Source organism: Talpa occidentalis, unplaced genomic scaffold (genome assembly GCF_014898055.3).
Source record: "Talpa occidentalis isolate TD23 unplaced genomic scaffold, MPIMG_talOcc4v2.1 talOcc4.13, whole genome shotgun sequence".
Taxonomy (NCBI): domain Eukaryota; kingdom Metazoa; phylum Chordata; class Mammalia; order Eulipotyphla; family Talpidae; genus Talpa; species Talpa occidentalis.
This window is the reverse complement of record NW_023601322.1, coordinates 82254014-82271487: the sequence shown is the minus strand read 5'-3', so window position 1 is coordinate 82271487 and position 17474 is coordinate 82254014. Positions and strand designations below refer to the sequence as shown.

At 43.0% G+C, this 17474-nt stretch overlaps 1 protein-coding gene across 12 annotated transcripts in view; it reads left to right on the top strand.

Annotated features, from left to right (window-relative positions):
* The window catches only part of SNCAIP (synuclein alpha interacting protein), a 158553-nt gene that overhangs the window by 131079 nt on the left and 10000 nt on the right, over positions 1–17474 (top strand). For 10 of the 12 annotated variants that reach the window (XM_037509463.2, XM_054694494.1, XM_037509462.2 and 7 more), the window contains 5 exons: positions 5549–5674; positions 9324–9493; positions 14041–14133; positions 15029–16097; positions 17377–17444. In XM_037509463.2, coding sequence (XP_037365360.1) covers positions 5549–5674; positions 9324–9493; positions 14041–14133; positions 15029–16097; positions 17377–17444 — 1526 coding nt within the window. The remainder of the gene's footprint in view (positions 1–5548; positions 5675–9323; positions 9494–14040; positions 14134–15028; positions 16098–17376; positions 17445–17474) is intronic. The other 2 variants (XM_037509464.2, XM_054694495.1) reach the window with 1 other exon arrangement.

The window sequence follows — 17474 nt, the reverse complement described above, 5'->3', positions numbered from 1 at the left end:
TGGGCACTGTGGTACATTCAGCATCAGGCCTGTGACATTTTGTTCCTGACTCCTTCTGTGCTTTTGGGTCAAGAGAGTCTGCTAAAGAAACAAACAAAATAAGCCTCATCGCATTGAACGTACATCAAGAGCTTTTTTGCCTACAATGTGTTCGAGCACCATTTTAAAGGTTTGCCCTGTTGCAGATAAAACCAAAAAAGGGGGGTGCTGTTTGCAAAAAGCAAGGGCTCAGCCATGCCCACAAATGGTCATGAGTGATGGGTTTGCTGGAGAGGGAGCTGCCGCCACAGACTGTGTATGATTGTTTTTCCACAATTTACTTTAAAAGGGGGAAATATTCCGTTGACTTTGTTGTTTCACCATCATGGGGTAGAAATAAGTAAACAGCACTGAAAGTGATGCAATTGCAGAGAAAAGCAAAATAGAAAAATCTTTGATTAGCGTGAGTAACCATGGGTTCTCTGAGAACTGATCTTTGAAAAATACAACCCCCAGCACGCCACACACCTGCAGGCCGCATGGCAACTGACTGTGATTTCTGTGACTTGAGAGGTGCAAAGGGGGTCAGAGGTCACAGGGAGATGAGCTTCAGTGGGTACTCAGACTTAGAAGCCAGAATCATGGAGAATGTTGACTCCTGCGCCGTGTTTAAATCCTGACTCTTCCCCTGGCCCCCAGCTCAGTGGCCTTGGATACATTTATTAAAAAAAAAAAATAATAATAATAAAAAAAGATTTCCATTTCTTCTTGTTTAAGATGGAGAGAGCAGAGATCATAGAATCTTCCTCAAAGGATTAATCTCACCACCTTTTGCCAGCTGTACTAAAAAAACACAGGCTAAATGTCAGCCCTTATGATTATTGTTTATTATTATCTTTCTTGCTATTAACATTCAGTTTATTTATTTTCCATATATCTAAGAATAAATTGCCAAAGAATTATTTAGGCCTTAGCCCATTTACTCAAATGCTAGAAGTACTTTTTTCACATTTTACTCTCTCTGAAGTCTACATTTTTCTTACTATAAATGCCATAACATTTTGACTGCTTTTTTTTTTTAACATCTCAAAAACTGGAGTGAATCTGATAACTAACAGGGCATCTTAGAATTGATGATCTACAATCACAGACAAATCTTCCTTGAGAACTTGTGATGGCCCCACACACTGTGGAGACTTTATGGATGGCAGTTAATAAACCTATGAAATACCTTTTAATTACATTTTCATCAGACTCTGTCCAGTGCATCTCATAAATTACATGCATTAATTGTCTCTTTAAACAATTTGTGTTACCTTAAAGGGCATACAAAGTACAACACTGAAACAGGTTAGGGAAGAGCAAGACAATCCCCAGACTGTATAGTTTTCAGTGCTCTATCCACTGAGCATGGGTGGCTGGATGGATGAAATGGATGTAGGCCAGAGGGACTTCTCCATCCATCAAACTGCATTGACTGTTCTCTGAAAGCAATGCTTTGGGAGAATAGAGATCTGAAATTAACCTGTTCCATTGACACCTCCTATCAGAGCAAAGAGAAGAGAAGGAGGCCTGGGAGGGAAGGTGGACACCACTGTTTGAATATCTAATAGATGTTCGCATTCATCAGGGCCTTCCTAGAGGGAGAAAATAACTGTATTTGTTCTGTTCTCCTTACTATATATACTTGTCTAGTAAGTGACTGTTTAAATTTTAGGACCGGGCCTCCCTGGTGGCACAGCGGTTGAGCGCTGGGTTGCAAAGCTGCCCGCGGCCTTTGCAACACCAGTTCGATTCCCGGCTGCTCCCTGGCCACTGGAGGAGGGTCCCACATGGCACGCAGACCTCTCCTGCTGCCCGCTGCTCCCCTCAGCAGTGTGCTTCGGTCCTTCTGCCTGCTCTGCTCCCCACTCCGGCTCTGGTGAATTCTCTCACCCTCCCGCGCTTCTGACTGTACCCAGTGCTTGTATAAATAAAAACAAAAAAATAAATAAATCTTTAAAAAAAATAAATAAAAAATAAATAAATTTTAGGACCATGAATCTCTAAACCACATTCTCCAGAATCAGAGCTGAAAACAGAATTTCTCTGTTTTCACTTTCACCAAAATCAGTGACTTATAGTCATTTCCATGTCCATTCAGAAATCCTAAATGTTGCTGGTAGACCAGGTGCAGAGTCAGCAGTTCCAGGGGAGGCTTTTGTTTCCGTGTAGTATCTTAGTGGACAGGACTCTGCCTATGTAACTTAGCCACTGCAGGACATAAACTGAATTTGAAGTGTTGGGCAAAGACCTGTCTTGCTCTGAAGAACAGAACAATGGTTCTTTGGTAATATAAAGAGTCTTGCATATTGAATTAGGAAAGACCTTTCATTATAAGTAGAGTTATCCGTGCCATCATAAGCAAGGAAATCAGCTTATGATAACAGCATGGACTGAAACTGACTGGAGAGTCTTCAAGAGTCAAAGTAACTCTGCCCAGACAGATCTTCTCCCAGAACTCTGCCCAGACAGATCTTCTCCCAGATTATCAAGGCCGTGCAAAGTCCAGGTCTCTAACCTCTTCCCCAGATTGCTAGGAGGGGAGATTTCCGAGGCTTCTGAAATGTAATATTCCATTTCTTACCACTCCTTTATTGAAAGTCAGGTTACTGTGAATTAGTTGAAGGGCATTTTGTATGCAAATGGACATACAGATCTATAATAATCTTTACATGGGTCTGTAAAAGTAGGAAAACATGCCTGACAAGAAGACACATATTAAACATTTCTTAGTGACTCGAATGTCTCTAAACTTTACTTGCTAAAGAAAGAAGTTTCAAGAATATGCAATTGTTTTTGTTCAGTTTTCTGACTGGTAAAATAAGGAGATTTGAATTGGATGGTTCCCTAAAATCACTCCCATTCTGCACTTTTTAATATATAAAAATTTTTATTTAACATCATAGAACAAGCCTAAGTTCCCAAAGGCTTACGAATGACCCACTGAAGGTGACAGGGCCATGTTTGTCACCAGAAGAGGCAGAGCCACCTGCTCTCTTTCTGGTTCCTTGCCTTAGAGATTGACTTCAAACCAGCAGGCTATACCATCTATCCTGAGACAGGTTCACTTCACCAGATATTTTAAGGAATTTAAGAACACTCTGCAATCTTCTGCCTCCAAGTAAAGGTACATCTTTCCTCCACTCTCCAAACATATAATGTTCCTATTTGGCATGATTTGGTAGGTTATTTGGGGTGGGGGTTAAAGGGTTTGAGCCTGGGGATGCTATTAATTCATGTGGGAAAGTCCCATGCCATTAATTTATATTGGGGAAAAAGCCTGCATATCCCCAGACCTCCAGAACAACAGGCCAGAACATGCCAAGTAGGAATGTTCTATGTTTAGATACTGGGAGAAACCCATAACCCAATTTCCTTTTCCTACCTATTTAGGCAAAATAAAGCAAGTCGTTATATGTTATGTATGGAAAACATCATCTGCTCTGAGCCAAATATCGCCTCTAACTCTCTCCAAGTCTGCCTCTGAAGAAGAACGTTAAGTTTATAGCCTCTCTCTCTCTTTTTTTTTTCAAGGTTTGATTATTTATGCATACAAGAACTGGGGTACAGGCCAGAGGTGTGGGGGAATGAGAGGATTCACCAGAGACAGAGTGGGGAACAGATCAGTCAGCTTGACAGAAATACACTGCTGAGGGGAGCAGTGGGTGAGACAGGAGAGGTCTGCTGTGCCATGTGGGTAGCTCTCTGCCTGGGGATCGAGCTCGTGCTGCAGTGGCTGTGGATAGCTTCATAGGTTGCATCTTAACCCCTTGCGCCACCAGGGAGGCCCTCAGTCTCTATCCAAATTCAACTCCTAGGCCTGTCCTGCAGGCTGTGCTCAGCCCCATTCTCCCAGCTTGTTGAGTTTCGTTTTCTACAAGGTCTGTGTTCTTTTACAGCTGACACTTTTCCCTGGGTGCATTTGTGGTGGGTTGTAGGCACTGATTACATTTGTCTGCCTGCTCTTTAAGGGATCTAATACCCCGCTTGCCCCGGGTGGAGAAAGTGTGGTCAAATGCTCCGTCTGTCCCTGATGTCACAAAGGCCCTTTTCCCCACATGAAGGGTGAGACATTAAAGGAGTTGGCTGCTTTTATCCAACATTCCTTAAGCAGATTAGTTGGCATGTTCAGAAGGTGAAGGCAAATTTAATCCAGAAAAGTATAAAAGTTCATGACCAGTCCGAGCAAATAACTGGGGGAAAAAAAAAGTGCTTTTAAAGGGTAAGAAGAGGTTCAAGGCTATTTCAAACCCATGATCATCCTTTTAAATGTCAAATTCCACCCACTAAACTCCATGCTGTTGTTTTTACCACTGTCATATTTTTTTAACATTATATTTAATTCTTCTATTTTAAAACAGTGAAATCCCATCCCCCTGCTTTCCCCTGAGGCCAAACATAACATGAAAACACCACAAAAGACTCAGTGGGCAAAATGCAAACGGAATGTGACAAAACATGCTGACCACTCTGTGTCTTTGCTTTTGAAAGTTTGTGTGCAGAGATTTGAGGGTGCTCCCTTTAACATGGAAAAAAGAGAACACTTTACTTAAAACATCACTGACATTTGGTCAGAAAGATCACGAGGATCCTGGTTGTCTTTTATACTTGGCAACCTAAGGCGTTGCCTTTTTTTTGTAAGTCTGGTGGTTGCAGGGGTTATGGGATTAAGAAGGCAAGATTGAAGCATTATAAACTTCAAAGCAGAAGTTAGTTTATCTCAAGAGTCTAAGGTTTTATAATAACATCCTTGAAGCCTGCAGTCTAACATAGTAGCAAAAAACCTTGTCTAGGAATCAAAAGATCAGGATTCTAGTTCCAACTTTGGATCTGTCTAGCAGAGTGACGTGGCATCCTTGAACTGGCTGTGCCTCCATTTCCCCAGCTATAAAATAAGTGAAATAAGGCCATTTCTTGTGTGTGTGTGTAATCATTTGATCACTTTTTTATGACATCATTTTTCATATTTGTACAATGTATGATTTCCCCATGAAATTCCCACCACCATTTCACCCGAGCACCATCACCTTAGTTCCGTGTGCTCTTCCCATCCCATCCCAATCCTTCTCCCTCCTCCCCTTCAGAATGTCTCTGATGTGGTATATATACATGGTGGAATATTATTCAGCAATCAAAAAGGTTAAACTCATGCCATTCGCAGCAACATGGATGGAGCTGGAAGGGATGATGCTCATTGAATTAAGCAAGCAAGAAAGAGAAAAATAGTGGATGGTTTCACTTATAGGAGGAATGTACAAGAACCAAATAAGGGATCAGGAAATCAGGCCATTCCAATGATTATCTCTTGCTCTTAAAATTCTCTGAATGTTCTTCTTCCTTTGACTTCAGTCAGAAATTCATGGATTGGCAGTTCATACTGAATGGGAATTTTTATTTTGATATGGTAATATCCTCCCTGGGTTATAGCCTACCTTCACTAATATAAATTTTGTTTTTCCCTGTCTTTATATTATATTCCCTTCTCTCCGTGATATTTCGTTAATTCCCACCGTCTTTGTGTTTATAGGAAAAGATCCTTCTGTGGCTTCTTCAGTTTATGCAAGAACAGGGCATCTCGTTAGATGAAGTGGACCAGGATGGCAACAGCGCTGTCCACGTGGCCTCCCAGCATGGCTACCTGGGCTGCGTTCAGGTACACAGGCGCTGCTGTTTGAGGACAGTGATGTGCTTATTAAGTAATAAGACAAAAGACATGGTTTTATTCACTGGGAGAATATCTAGATTAAATCATCCTTTTCTATTACAGCAGACAGTAAGGAATTACCATAATCCATGAACAGCATGGGAGTTATAATCACTGACCCCCTCACACATTTGAAAATTGTACATAATTTTTAACCCCCTCAAAATTTAACCGCTGTTCACTGGAAATCTTCCTGACATGAACAGTTGATTAAGGTTATTTGTATTATGTGCTATATTCTGACAATGAAATAAGCTAGATAGAGAAAAACATTATTAAGAAAATCCTAAATTGATCACCCCATGGATTTTAATCCTCTTCCTCTTCATATGGAGGAAGAAGAGGTAGAGATGAAATAAATCCGTGTTTAAGTAGACCCATGCAGTTCACACCCACATCATTCAAGATTAAATGTATATTGATGTATTTATATTTCCAGAAATCCAAACACAGAGCGAAATACAGATTCTGTGAGCTTCTGCTTGAGAACCATAGGGTATTGAAAGGAGGTTTTCCTACTTTCCCAAGATTACCCTAAGACCTCTGTGCTGAGAACCACAGACATTATCCTCATGTTCTCAAGACAGCAGGAAACCACTATTGATCTGATATCTCTCCCTCTTGCAGATACCAACATTCTTGCTGTCTTTAGCACGCTCTCCCTCCCAAGTGTAAGGAAAAGATATTTAAGAATGGCTTAGGAGAATTCCTTGGAGTAGGGAGAGTAGGCCAGAGAGAGTGTGTGTGTTTCCCCCCCTTTTTGGTTCTACAGCTGTATTTCTCGAATGAGCTCATAAAAAATGATCTACAGTCATGACAAGAGGCCCTGAGCTGTTGGTTCCTCCCTTAGCTCCTGGTTGGCCACCCACTCCACTCCCCAGTCTCAGGGAGAGGCAGCCCCCACCCCTTCCTGTGGAGCTGCGCGAGGCTGAGCCACACTGTGTGCTGCATCATAGCTGTGTGTGCTGGGATCCCGGCAGGGGTCTCAGAAGTTTGGGGCACAGGTGAATGCAAAAACTAAATAGGCCTTTGCACCCTGTCACCCCAGGGACAGAGCAGAGGGAAGAGCCAAAGAGAAGGAGAAAGAGTGGGTAAGAGTGACAGTGTAAGGAGAAAAAAGACTGATTTGGAAACCAAATTAAAATTTAGATTTGGCCTGGAATTCATTAGTTGAACACAAATCATAACTAACAGAATCAAACCAGTCACATCATTGTTATCATGGAAAGTGACCCACTGTCTATGGATTTGTTCCCATGTCTGCTAGAAATGTAGGAAAGGGTTACTGTCAAGCTATGGATAAAGGACAAAATTACAGAAAATACGTTTACTTCACCAAATTTATATCATTTGAAATGTTGTATGTATATAACGTCTTTAAGAAAGCAACACTTTTTGTTGTTGTTGTTGCTTTGTGTATGTGCTGCCAATTTTATTGCAAGTTCAACATGCTCATTTAACAGGTCCTATTGAGGTCCTACTGTGTGCAAGAGAAAACTGGGCAGTGAGGATAGTTGCTCAGAAAAGGAGAGAGGATGACAGGAGATTACATGGGGAAATGAAACTGTAAATGCAAAAATCTAGAGATTAATAAAGTTAATCTCCTCACATGCAACTGCTCTCTGGAGAAAGAAGTAAGTCGATAGGAACTATTCCAAGCGTCTGGAATTTTCCCCACTATTGTTGGCAAAGCATGCATTTTCTAATTTAAGGCACCAAGTTTAAAAGAGTGCAGAGAAATTGCAGAGTTTTGAAAAGAGAGAGATTTCAATTATACCAGCATTTGCACCTGCAAAACAGGATCAGCATTTTTTTTTTTTTTTTTTTGTGGAGAGAAAAGAACAAAATAAAAGCTGAAAACCTCATTTTTCCATTGAATAAAATACTCTCCTACCAAACAGTGTCAAAATAAACTTTTCATCGGCTAATAAATAAGTGAAGGCCAAAGAAAACCAGCTGATATCCCTAATTCTGTTTGAGATTTAAATACCTCTTTTTTGTAGCATGTGAAGAGAGGCGTCTGGCCTTTCGGAGCGCTTGTCACCCCGCTTCACACAGGTGATATTGTGGCAACACGGATCACCTTGGAAGTAGGAGTCTGTGGGTGTTAGATTAAAAGGAAAAGCAAGATTACGGAGAGACTACAAGTGAAATAGGAGGTGAGCAGGGTCCCTCAGAGCTGAGCAGGGGAGATTTCGACGTCTCTCTGAGTTTCTGGCCTTAATGGCCCGGCGTCTCTGTGATGTTCCTGTGAGGTTGGAGGCAGTGACGTTCGGGAAGGTGGCCCTTCCATGGTGAGTGGTCATGAACCCAAAGGAAGATGAGTCTAAGGAATTTAAAAATTATAAGTAATGTCTGTGTGGAAATCTATTACCTATTATCTGTGTGGAAATCTATTACCTAAAATAAATCCAGGAGTCCATGCTCTCCTGAGCGTGTCAAATGGCGTGTCAGATGGTGGCGGTGATTATGATCCATGTAGCAGCCTTTTGTGGAATCTAATGTCATCACAGAATAGGTACAAAAAAGTCTGATTTTTTTTAATATTGAATGATGTTACCCAGTGCTCCGTGAAATCTCTCTTCTGTGCTAATGATTCTTTGACTCTTGACATTAACTCCAAATCAGTTTGAAATCTCAGTCTAATATCTGATTCAGGGTATCTTCCTCCTCACCCAGATTAGACTCTAGGTTCCTGAACTGGGCATGGGGAACAGGCTGTGAGCAGCTTTTTACACATGTTAGCTCCTGTCCCCCTCTTTCTTGTGGGCTCCTGCGTTGGTGACCAAGAGGAGGCAGGGAGAAAGGTCAACTCTCTTGTCTTCACTCGGAAAACTCATGACATTTCCTGAGAGTCATCACTGCTTCTTTGGCTCACACTGGTTTGCCCTGATGTCCTCTGGGTCACCTTCAGATGCTGACTCCGCCGGGCGCAGTGAATGGGGTCTTCAGAGGGCCTCCCCACTGATGCCTGCCAAGGGAGATATGCCCCCAATCTCACACTCTCCTCTCCCTGCGTTGTCCCCCACCACCTCTGGCTGTTGGAGAAACATGTCCTTTTTAGTGGGGTGATTCCAGGCTCAACCAAGACTCCTTCTGCAGCGTCTCCTCAATCCAGGGGACGTGCCGTTGCCATGGCATGTGATGGGACAGCCTAGGCCCTGTCCTTTCTCTCCAGTTCTTCTCAGCAGGTAGTCTGGTAGGCTGAACAATAGATTGAGTGAGCTGCCAAGCCCACAGTAGCAGATAAGCAAAACTCCATTCTCTCCTGCTTAGACGTATCCCCAACTTTCTGAGCAACCCTTTGAAAGGGACAAAGCCCTTGCCCACATTCTCAGTGGCGGCACCCCACCCCTTTCTGGCAGCTTTTCTCCAGGCTGGGCTGGGATCTGCAGCGGTGAGATTGAGCCGCTGCTTCTCTGCAGGCTCTGAGTGATGCAGGTTCCCCAGGCCCTTCTGTGTGGAGCAGATGCCCCCACCTGCCCACTGGCTTTGGAATAGCAGGGAAGATGCCCTTCATCCCTCTGTTACAATCACTAAAAAAGAACATTTGAAGGGAGGTTTTGATATGATCTCCTGTCTCTGCGTTTTCTGACAGACCTTGGTGGAATATGGAGCAAACGTCACCATGCAGAACCATGCCGGGGAGAAGCCGTCCCAGAGCGCCGAGCGCCACGGGCACACGCTGTGCTCCCGGTACCTGGTGGTGGTGGAGACCTGCATGTCACTGGCCTCGCAGGTGGTGAAGCTCACCAAACAGCTCAAGGAGTAAGTGCCTCATTGGTCAATGACAGCGAAGTCCACGCAGCTCCAGGGCTGGGGTTCAGCGAGGTACTTTAGTGGGTTCCCCGCAGCTTGTACAAGCAAGTCCCAGCATCCCCCTTGTTGCTGCCTGCCTTTTCTTCCTCTGTCCTAAGTCCTCACAGCCAGCGTTCATGCTGAAGAGGCCATCACTGTGGAGGCAATGTGATATTTAAACAAAAAAGTGCAGAGAAAACTCCCGGGGGGGGGGGACGGTTGGGGGGAGCTGAAGCCACAGGGACACAGAGAGAGCCCCTCTCTGTGTGCATGTCTTCTGCAGCGGGGCCAGGGGATGCACCTAGATGCGTCTAGATCCACCTCTGTCCTTAATAATCTAGGAAAGGGAAGCTGATGTCATGTGATAATGCAATCTTCCATTTCAAAAATGTCTCAATGCATTAAAAAAAAAAAAAACAGCATGAGAGAGAGGACAAGACTAACAATGGGCCAATGTCTCAGTTTTCATAAATAGAAAAATATATTTTTGGAAAATGACAGAGAGAACCTGGTATCCATCACCAGCAAATTTCTAATAATAATCAAGCAGGGCGCTCATAAATCCTCAGTCTATAAAATTGTTCAATCAGTATGAAATTGCTTAACACAGTTGAAAATGATTCAATAGGATGTTTTTTCTAAAGGGTCATACACAAGGGAAAAGATCACAGAACATTTCTCTCCAGTCTCTGCACCAGAGTCGGGAGGCGCTCATGCGCTGTGGTGCCTGTTTCATTGGTGAACTGCACAAGGTCTGGGTCCTGGCTGCTTCTCTTATCTCTTATCTCTTATCCCCTGGGATAAGATGCACGTGTACACTGAGAGACAACAGTTCTTGTGCTGTCTGCAAAGCTGAGTGCTGTACATGGTTGTAGTTAGGCCAATGTCAAAATAAAATATGAGAGGTATGGGTGTAGTCGCTCGTGTTTTACTTTCTTTGTACCTCTGTGACGCTGGCAAGACCGAAAATGAACAGAGAAATCCACGTAGCTCGTCACAGTGCACTGTGACCATCAGGTTCCAGGGCACGGATTTCTCAGGAAGGTACAGCAGGGAGGATAGCACACGTTGCTTTTCCCACTTTGTGCTTTTGAGTGGGATATAGTTGTGAGTACCTTTGCCTACTCGAATACTCATTCTAGGTCACGAACATAGCACTACTGAACAGTGGTGTCCTTCAGCTCTGTTGAAGTCCAATCTGCCTAACGCTGATCAGGAATTATGAGCTAAATGGTGCCCCCGCCTCCCCAAAAAGAGATGTTGGCATTTCAACTCCTAGTATTTTAAAATGGGATCCTATTTGGTGATAGGAGCTTTTTTGTTTTTTTAATGCTTTGGAAACTTTTTTATTTTATTTGTTTCTTTACTTAGCACCATTGTTTTGTTTTGTTTGTTTTGTTTTTGTTTTTGTTTTTGAGGTGACAATGGTTTACAAAAGTGCATATGATTTAAAGGTACAAGTTCACACCTCTTCAGATGGATGTTGCATAACACACCCACCACTGAAGTTTCCATAATCCTTTAACACAGTACATTAGGCCCCTCCTGCCTTTGTCCCCCACCCACACAAACTCTTCCCCACACAGTAGCCTCAGCTCTGCAGTCAGATTTTCAGGGTTTAGGGATGGGGTCTCTGCAGAAGAATGAGGTCACTACAGCGAGCCCTATTCCCACTGTGATTGTGTTCCTATAAAAAAGGGAAACTTGGGCACAGCCTGACACACACCGGGAAAACATTATGTGAACATGAAGGCAGAGACCAGGGTGATAGCTGTGAGATGAAGAAGGCCAGAGATCACCAGCAAACCCCAAAAAGCTCAAGGAGAAGCAGGGAGCAGAGTCTCCCTCCCAGACCTCAGAAGGAACCACCCCAATCTCAGACTTGTGCTTCCAGAACTCTGGGAAAATTACTGTCATGTAAGCACCCACTCTGTGACTGTTGCAGAAGCCCTAGCAAACTCATGTACTAGGCATATGCTCAGATATTTTGTATATTTCATACACACAGTTCACTTGCTAATATGTATTAATTAAAATTGATTAGTCCTTTCTAAATACTTCTTTAGAATCTCGAGAACGACGTTTTTTTCTCCACATTCATACCTGGGACTCCACACAGTCAACCCAGTTGCCCCCCCCCAAATAGTTCTCTTGATTGTGTCATTATTCACTTTGACACCTAATAAACTCTTCAAAGCAAACCCTAATCTTTCTTCACCTATTTTCTATCCACCAAAGGTTTTCCTTAAACATGTGACATGCAGGACTAACTAGCACAGTGGGAAAAGCAGAATGCTTTAATGCATTTTTGTTTTTCACTCTTTCTTTAGACCAGGGCCAGCAAACTATAGACAGTGGGCCAAATCCAGCCCACCGCCTGTTTCTGTAAATAGTTGGCTGGACCACAGCCACACATTCATTTGCCTATTTAAGGCTGATTTCAAGCTGAGTAATTGAGACAGGTAAACCTAAAATATGACTGGTTGACCCTTTATGACACAACTTGCTTTAAATCATTTTAAATCATTAAGTTTTCAGTAGATGAGTCTGACAGAGTGAGTAAAATTAAATGAGACCCCAGATTTCTCTGGGCTTCGGGATGGAGTGTTAGGACTAAAAGTGATCACTTCTGAGAAACTGAGATAGTATTTGGGGCATAGAAGGGCATTATAAGGGCCTGATCTCACATAATGAGATATAAGGGGTCAGCAGTGAATTGCTAAGGACCATACTGGCCTTCCTTAGACAAGTGTCTACAATATAGCAGTCATTTTAAGAACACCTGTAACTCACTGATTTATTTCTGTGTCCTGGCTCATGAAAGCTGCTAGCATTTTTAATGCCAGTTGTGTTCATATTTTATTGTTCCTGTAACAAAAAACCACAATTTAGTGGATAGTTCTATAAGTCAAAGGCCAGAACAGTCCTCTCCAAACTAAAATCAAGCTGAGGACAGTTTGCATTCATTTTAAGAGGTTCTACAATAAGAGTCTGTGCCCTGCTTATTCAAACAGTTTGCAGAATCCTTGCTGGTGTAGGACCGAGGTGAGGCCCCTATGTCCTTGCTCTCAGCTGAGGGATATTCCCAGCGACTTGAGGACACTGCCTCATGTCAAAGCCAATGACCACAGATCAGTCCTTGTCACCCCAAAGAGTCATTCTGACTTCCATTTCTTCCTCTTCACTGTCAACGTCTCGTGTGATTAGATTAAACCCACTGAAGCCATTCAGGGTAACCTCCCTGTCTAACAGCTGTGATACACAACCTTAATGATTGTCCCCAGCAACCTGAATTCCCTTTTGCCATAAGGTAATACAGTCACACCTTCCAGAGAGTTGGATGAGGATGGGCAACTTTGGGGAAACCCCATTAAAGAAATACTAGAGTTCAGTAAATACTACTTATTTCTATAAAGTCAGAACCCACTTGATTTACTTATTTTAAGCTCTATAATAAAATGTTTTCTAAACAGATTGGACTCTTGGTAACCAGTGACTTTTAACTTTCTTTTATTTTTTGAGAAGATTTATTTAATTATGCATACAAGATCTGGGGTACAGGCCAGAGGTGGGGGGGGGGCAGTGAGAAGATCCACCAGAGACAGAGTGGAGAGCAGAACAGGTGGATGGACTGAAATACACTGCTGAGGGGAGCAGCGGGAGAGTCAGGAGAGGTCTGCCGGGCCATGTGGGTAGCTCCCTGGTTGGCTGGGGATCAAACTCATCCTGCAGAGGCTGTGGACAGCTTCATAGTCTGTGTCTTAACCCCTTGCACCACCAGGAAGGCCCTAACTTTCTTTACTTTAAAGTATGTTTTGATCTACATGCTTTTATGCACAGAGAAAATTGAGTGTTGCCATACATTCTTTTCCTTTTACCTACAAAGATAATAAGTTATTTCATTATTTTTAGCCAAGGTGGAAATTGGTTGTTTTGTTTCTGATAACTCAATTAAAACAATTACTTTAAAAATACAAATAATTTAGAAAGCGTAAGTAACATTTGGAAGTATATCCTTCCAGATTTTTTTCCACTGAGGGGTGTGTCTGTGTGTGTGTGTGTGTGCGCGCACATGCATCTATCTGCACTTAAATATAGAGGACAGAGGTTTCTTAAAAGTGAGATTATACTATATACAGTATTTAGTAAGTTCCCTTTTAACTTAAGGAAAGATATTTTAATATGTATGCATATGCTTTATATATATTAGGGAAACTTTTATTTCCATATTCAACTTCTTATCATTTTTACTAACTGCCATTATAAAAATAATAACAGATTTACTCATTTTTATTGATTAGTATTTATAGATTTTCACTAAAATGAATAATAAACATATTGTGGGGTTCTTTCATGTATTTTTAGGAAATTTTCTGCAGTGTACAATATGTACATCTATAAGGCTTTTAAATGCATGTAACATATTGCAAATTATCATGAAAAAATATGTATAATATGTATATACTTGTTTAAAGTAGTATCCATGAATGAGAGCTGTTTTGGTTTATTTTTCCCAGACAGACAGTGGAACGTGTCACACTGCAGAATCAGCTCCAACAACTTCTAGAAGCTCAGAAATCAGAGGGAAAATCAGTCCTTTCTTCACCCAGGTAATACTGGGGACATTGGTGCTTAGAGTTCTCACATGTCTCAAATTTTTCTGAACCTTTTCGGACTTCCTTTTATTAGCTCCTAAGAAAATGACAACAAAGGTCATTTTCTTCTTCTAAAGAGGAATAAAAATGAGTTGTCACAGCAAAAGAAGTTCTGGACCTAGGGCCAGAAGACCTGGGCTTCCGTCTCTGCCATTTCTTTTTCCTTGTCTATAAACAAATCGCTTTATCTGAGTCATTTTTCCATCTATGAAATGGGAAAAGGCTATGCAGATTTATAAGGTTGTTGGAGGTGGGATTAATTGAGAAAATTTGTGAAATGCTTTTGCAAAGCTTTTGCAAAACTGATACAGAAAGAGTAAAACAGGGCCTCCCTGGTGGCACAGCGGGTTGAGCGCAGCGCTGTGAAGCTGTCTGCAGTCTCTGCAGTGCGGGTTCGATTCCTGACCGGCCAGGGAGATTCCACATGGCACACATGGCGCAGCAGACCTCTCCTGCCTCACCCACTGCTCCTCTCAGCAGCGTACTTCGTCAGTCTGCCTGTTCTGTTCCACGCTCTGTCTCTGGTGAATCCTCTCACCCTCCCACAACTCTGGCCTGTACCCCAGCTCTGGCATAAATAAATAAATCTTTTAAAAAAAGAAAAGCAATAGTAAAACAGTTTTACTAGGCAGTAACCCAAGCATCAAGTACAATCCATGCTGTAGTCTGGTTCTGCTTGGCACGCTGGAGCCTTTGCAGAATGGCTTGAAAAGAAACTAAGGAACTATTCTTATTCCGGTCTTATTGACTTGTAAGTTCTTACTGATGCTGGAGGCCATGGGGTGACATGTGGCTGAGTGCTTTGAGCCCAGAGGGAAATCATGTCTTGTGTCCTTCATCCTCTTTTCAGCTCTCCATCCTCCCCAGCTTCCAGAAAGTCCCAGTGGAAATCCCCAGATGCAGATGATGAATCTGTAGCCAAAAGCAAACCAGGAGTCCAAGAGGGGATTCAGGTTCTTGGAAGCCTGTCAGCAGCCAGCCGGGCTAGGGCCAAAGCAAAAGAAGAAGATGCGGACAAAATCCTACGTCAGTTACTGGGGAAAGATATCTCCGAAAATGTCTGCACCCAGGAAAAGCTGTCCTTGGAATTCCAAGATGCTCAGGCTTCTTCGAGAAATTCAAAAAAGATTCCTCTGGAGAAGAGGGAACTGAAGTTAGCCAGGTTGAGGCAGCTGATGCAGCGGTCACTGAGTGAGTTGGACACGGACTGCAGCTACTCTGAGGACCCCAAGAGCACACCGGTGCGGAAGGCTGACAGGCCCCGGCCGCAGCCCATCGTGGAAGGTGTGGAGAGTATGGACAGCACAGAAAGCCTGCACCTGATGATCAAGAAGCACACCCTGGCCTCAGGACGCAGGTTTCCTTTCAGTATCAAGGCCTCCAAATCCATGGATGGCCATAGCCCATCCCCCACCTCAGAAAGCAGCGAACCAGACCTGGAATCCCAGTGTCCAGGCTCAGGAAATGCTCCTCTAAGCCAGCCCTCCGGAGAACCCACTCAGACCAGCCCTGACGGTGCCACAGCCCAGAAAGTGGCCACGAGTCCCAAGAGTGCCCTCAAGTCTCCCTCTTCCAAGCGCCGGACAGCTCAGAACTTGAAACTCAGAGTTACTTTTGAGGAGCCGGTGGTGCAGATGGAGCAAACTAGCCTTGAACTCAATGGAGAAAAGGACAGAGATAAGGCCAGGACCCCCCAGCGGACCTCCACCAGCAGTGAATCAGGGGATCAACTGAAAAGGCCTTTTGGAACCTTCCGATCTATCATGGAGACACTAAGTGGCAATCAGAACAATAATAATAACTATCAGGCAGCCAGCCAGCTGAAGACTTCCACGCTGCCTTTGACCTCACTTGGAAGGAAGACAGCAGACAGCAAGGGACATCCCGTGAGCTCTGCTAGCAAAGGAAAGAACAAGGCTGTAAGTACTATGTGATGGATATCCCATTTTCCTTTTGATTTCATTATGTTGTTCCTAATATGAATTGGTGACCCATGCCACCTTGAGCAAATCCCCAGAAAAATGTTCAAGCGATGCATGAAAAGCCAGATGCATGTGTTTCTAATGAGACAAGTCATGTTAGAGACCATGCTCTTCACGCTTCCTTTGGAAAACAATCTAAGCGAAAGATGAAATCACATGCGATTATATATTCTCATCCCCGATTTTCCCTAAATAATTTGATCCTTGCATATTAGGAGCCTTAGACTGGGAGGCATTTCTTCAAGAGCAGATCACCCATCAATGTGAATCAGGCCCTTCTTTGGCTCTGATTCTGCCTCAGGAAGAGTTTGTTTTCCTCATGTGACTGCATAGTTTATTCTCAAGCCCAATTAAAAAGCACGTAGTTACTCTATTTCCAAAGAATTAGCTATGCAACTTGGGAATGACTTTTGAAATGAACACACCACAGGGACCTCCACATTGTCATTTTATGATGCAAGCCCCTAAGTGTTGCTCAGGAAGTTGTGGCCATTAGAAGTGCTCGCCAGTCCTTAGGGGATGGCTGTGGATGCCATGAGCTACACTGTGTCATTGAATTTATTGGAAAACCATGCACTATAATCTGTGGTTTACATCCAGTGAATAAGCGATACAAACATCTTTTTAGGCGATGTTTCATGCTTGCTCTGTGCATGCCATGCCATAAAAAAATGATACAGCAGCCAAAATGCACAACTCGCAGGAATAGCAGGATTAAGAATACCCATCATACAGTCGATATATTATTTGCTAGAAGGTAAAGTCCTATTTCCTTGAGGTGTGAGAATGGCCTAAGTTCTTTTTGCAACACAAAAATCAACTTTTAGTCAATTTCTAGTGGGCACCAGTTTCAATTATTCTTTGATTTTCCCCATGAGTTGTCTTTGGCATAAAGGACTTGAAGACTTGTCCTGGTGTCATAAGTAGGAGTTATTTATTTCAGCTAGAAATGTCACACCTGTGCCCTAAATACCACACCTTGCAGCTACATATGCCCACGCTTGCATGGCTTGATAAAACTTTTCCAAGCAATTAAATGGTTTCTCTTACTAGGGAGTCAAAGAATGATCTCTGTGGTTCCCCAGGTTTCTGAAAATGTGTATGAAGCTTTTGTCCTAGGTCTCACCTACCTCTTGCATGCCTCTTGTTTACTGAAACGTGTGCATGTGCTGAGCTCTTTGCATGTCTTCAGTGATTTTTAATTGCACCTCTTTAGGAGATGTACAGCAGCTGCATCAGTCTCTCTAACACGCTGATGGAGGAGCATCTGAGTCACTACGCACGGTATGTGGTGCCAGGGATGCTTCATGCATG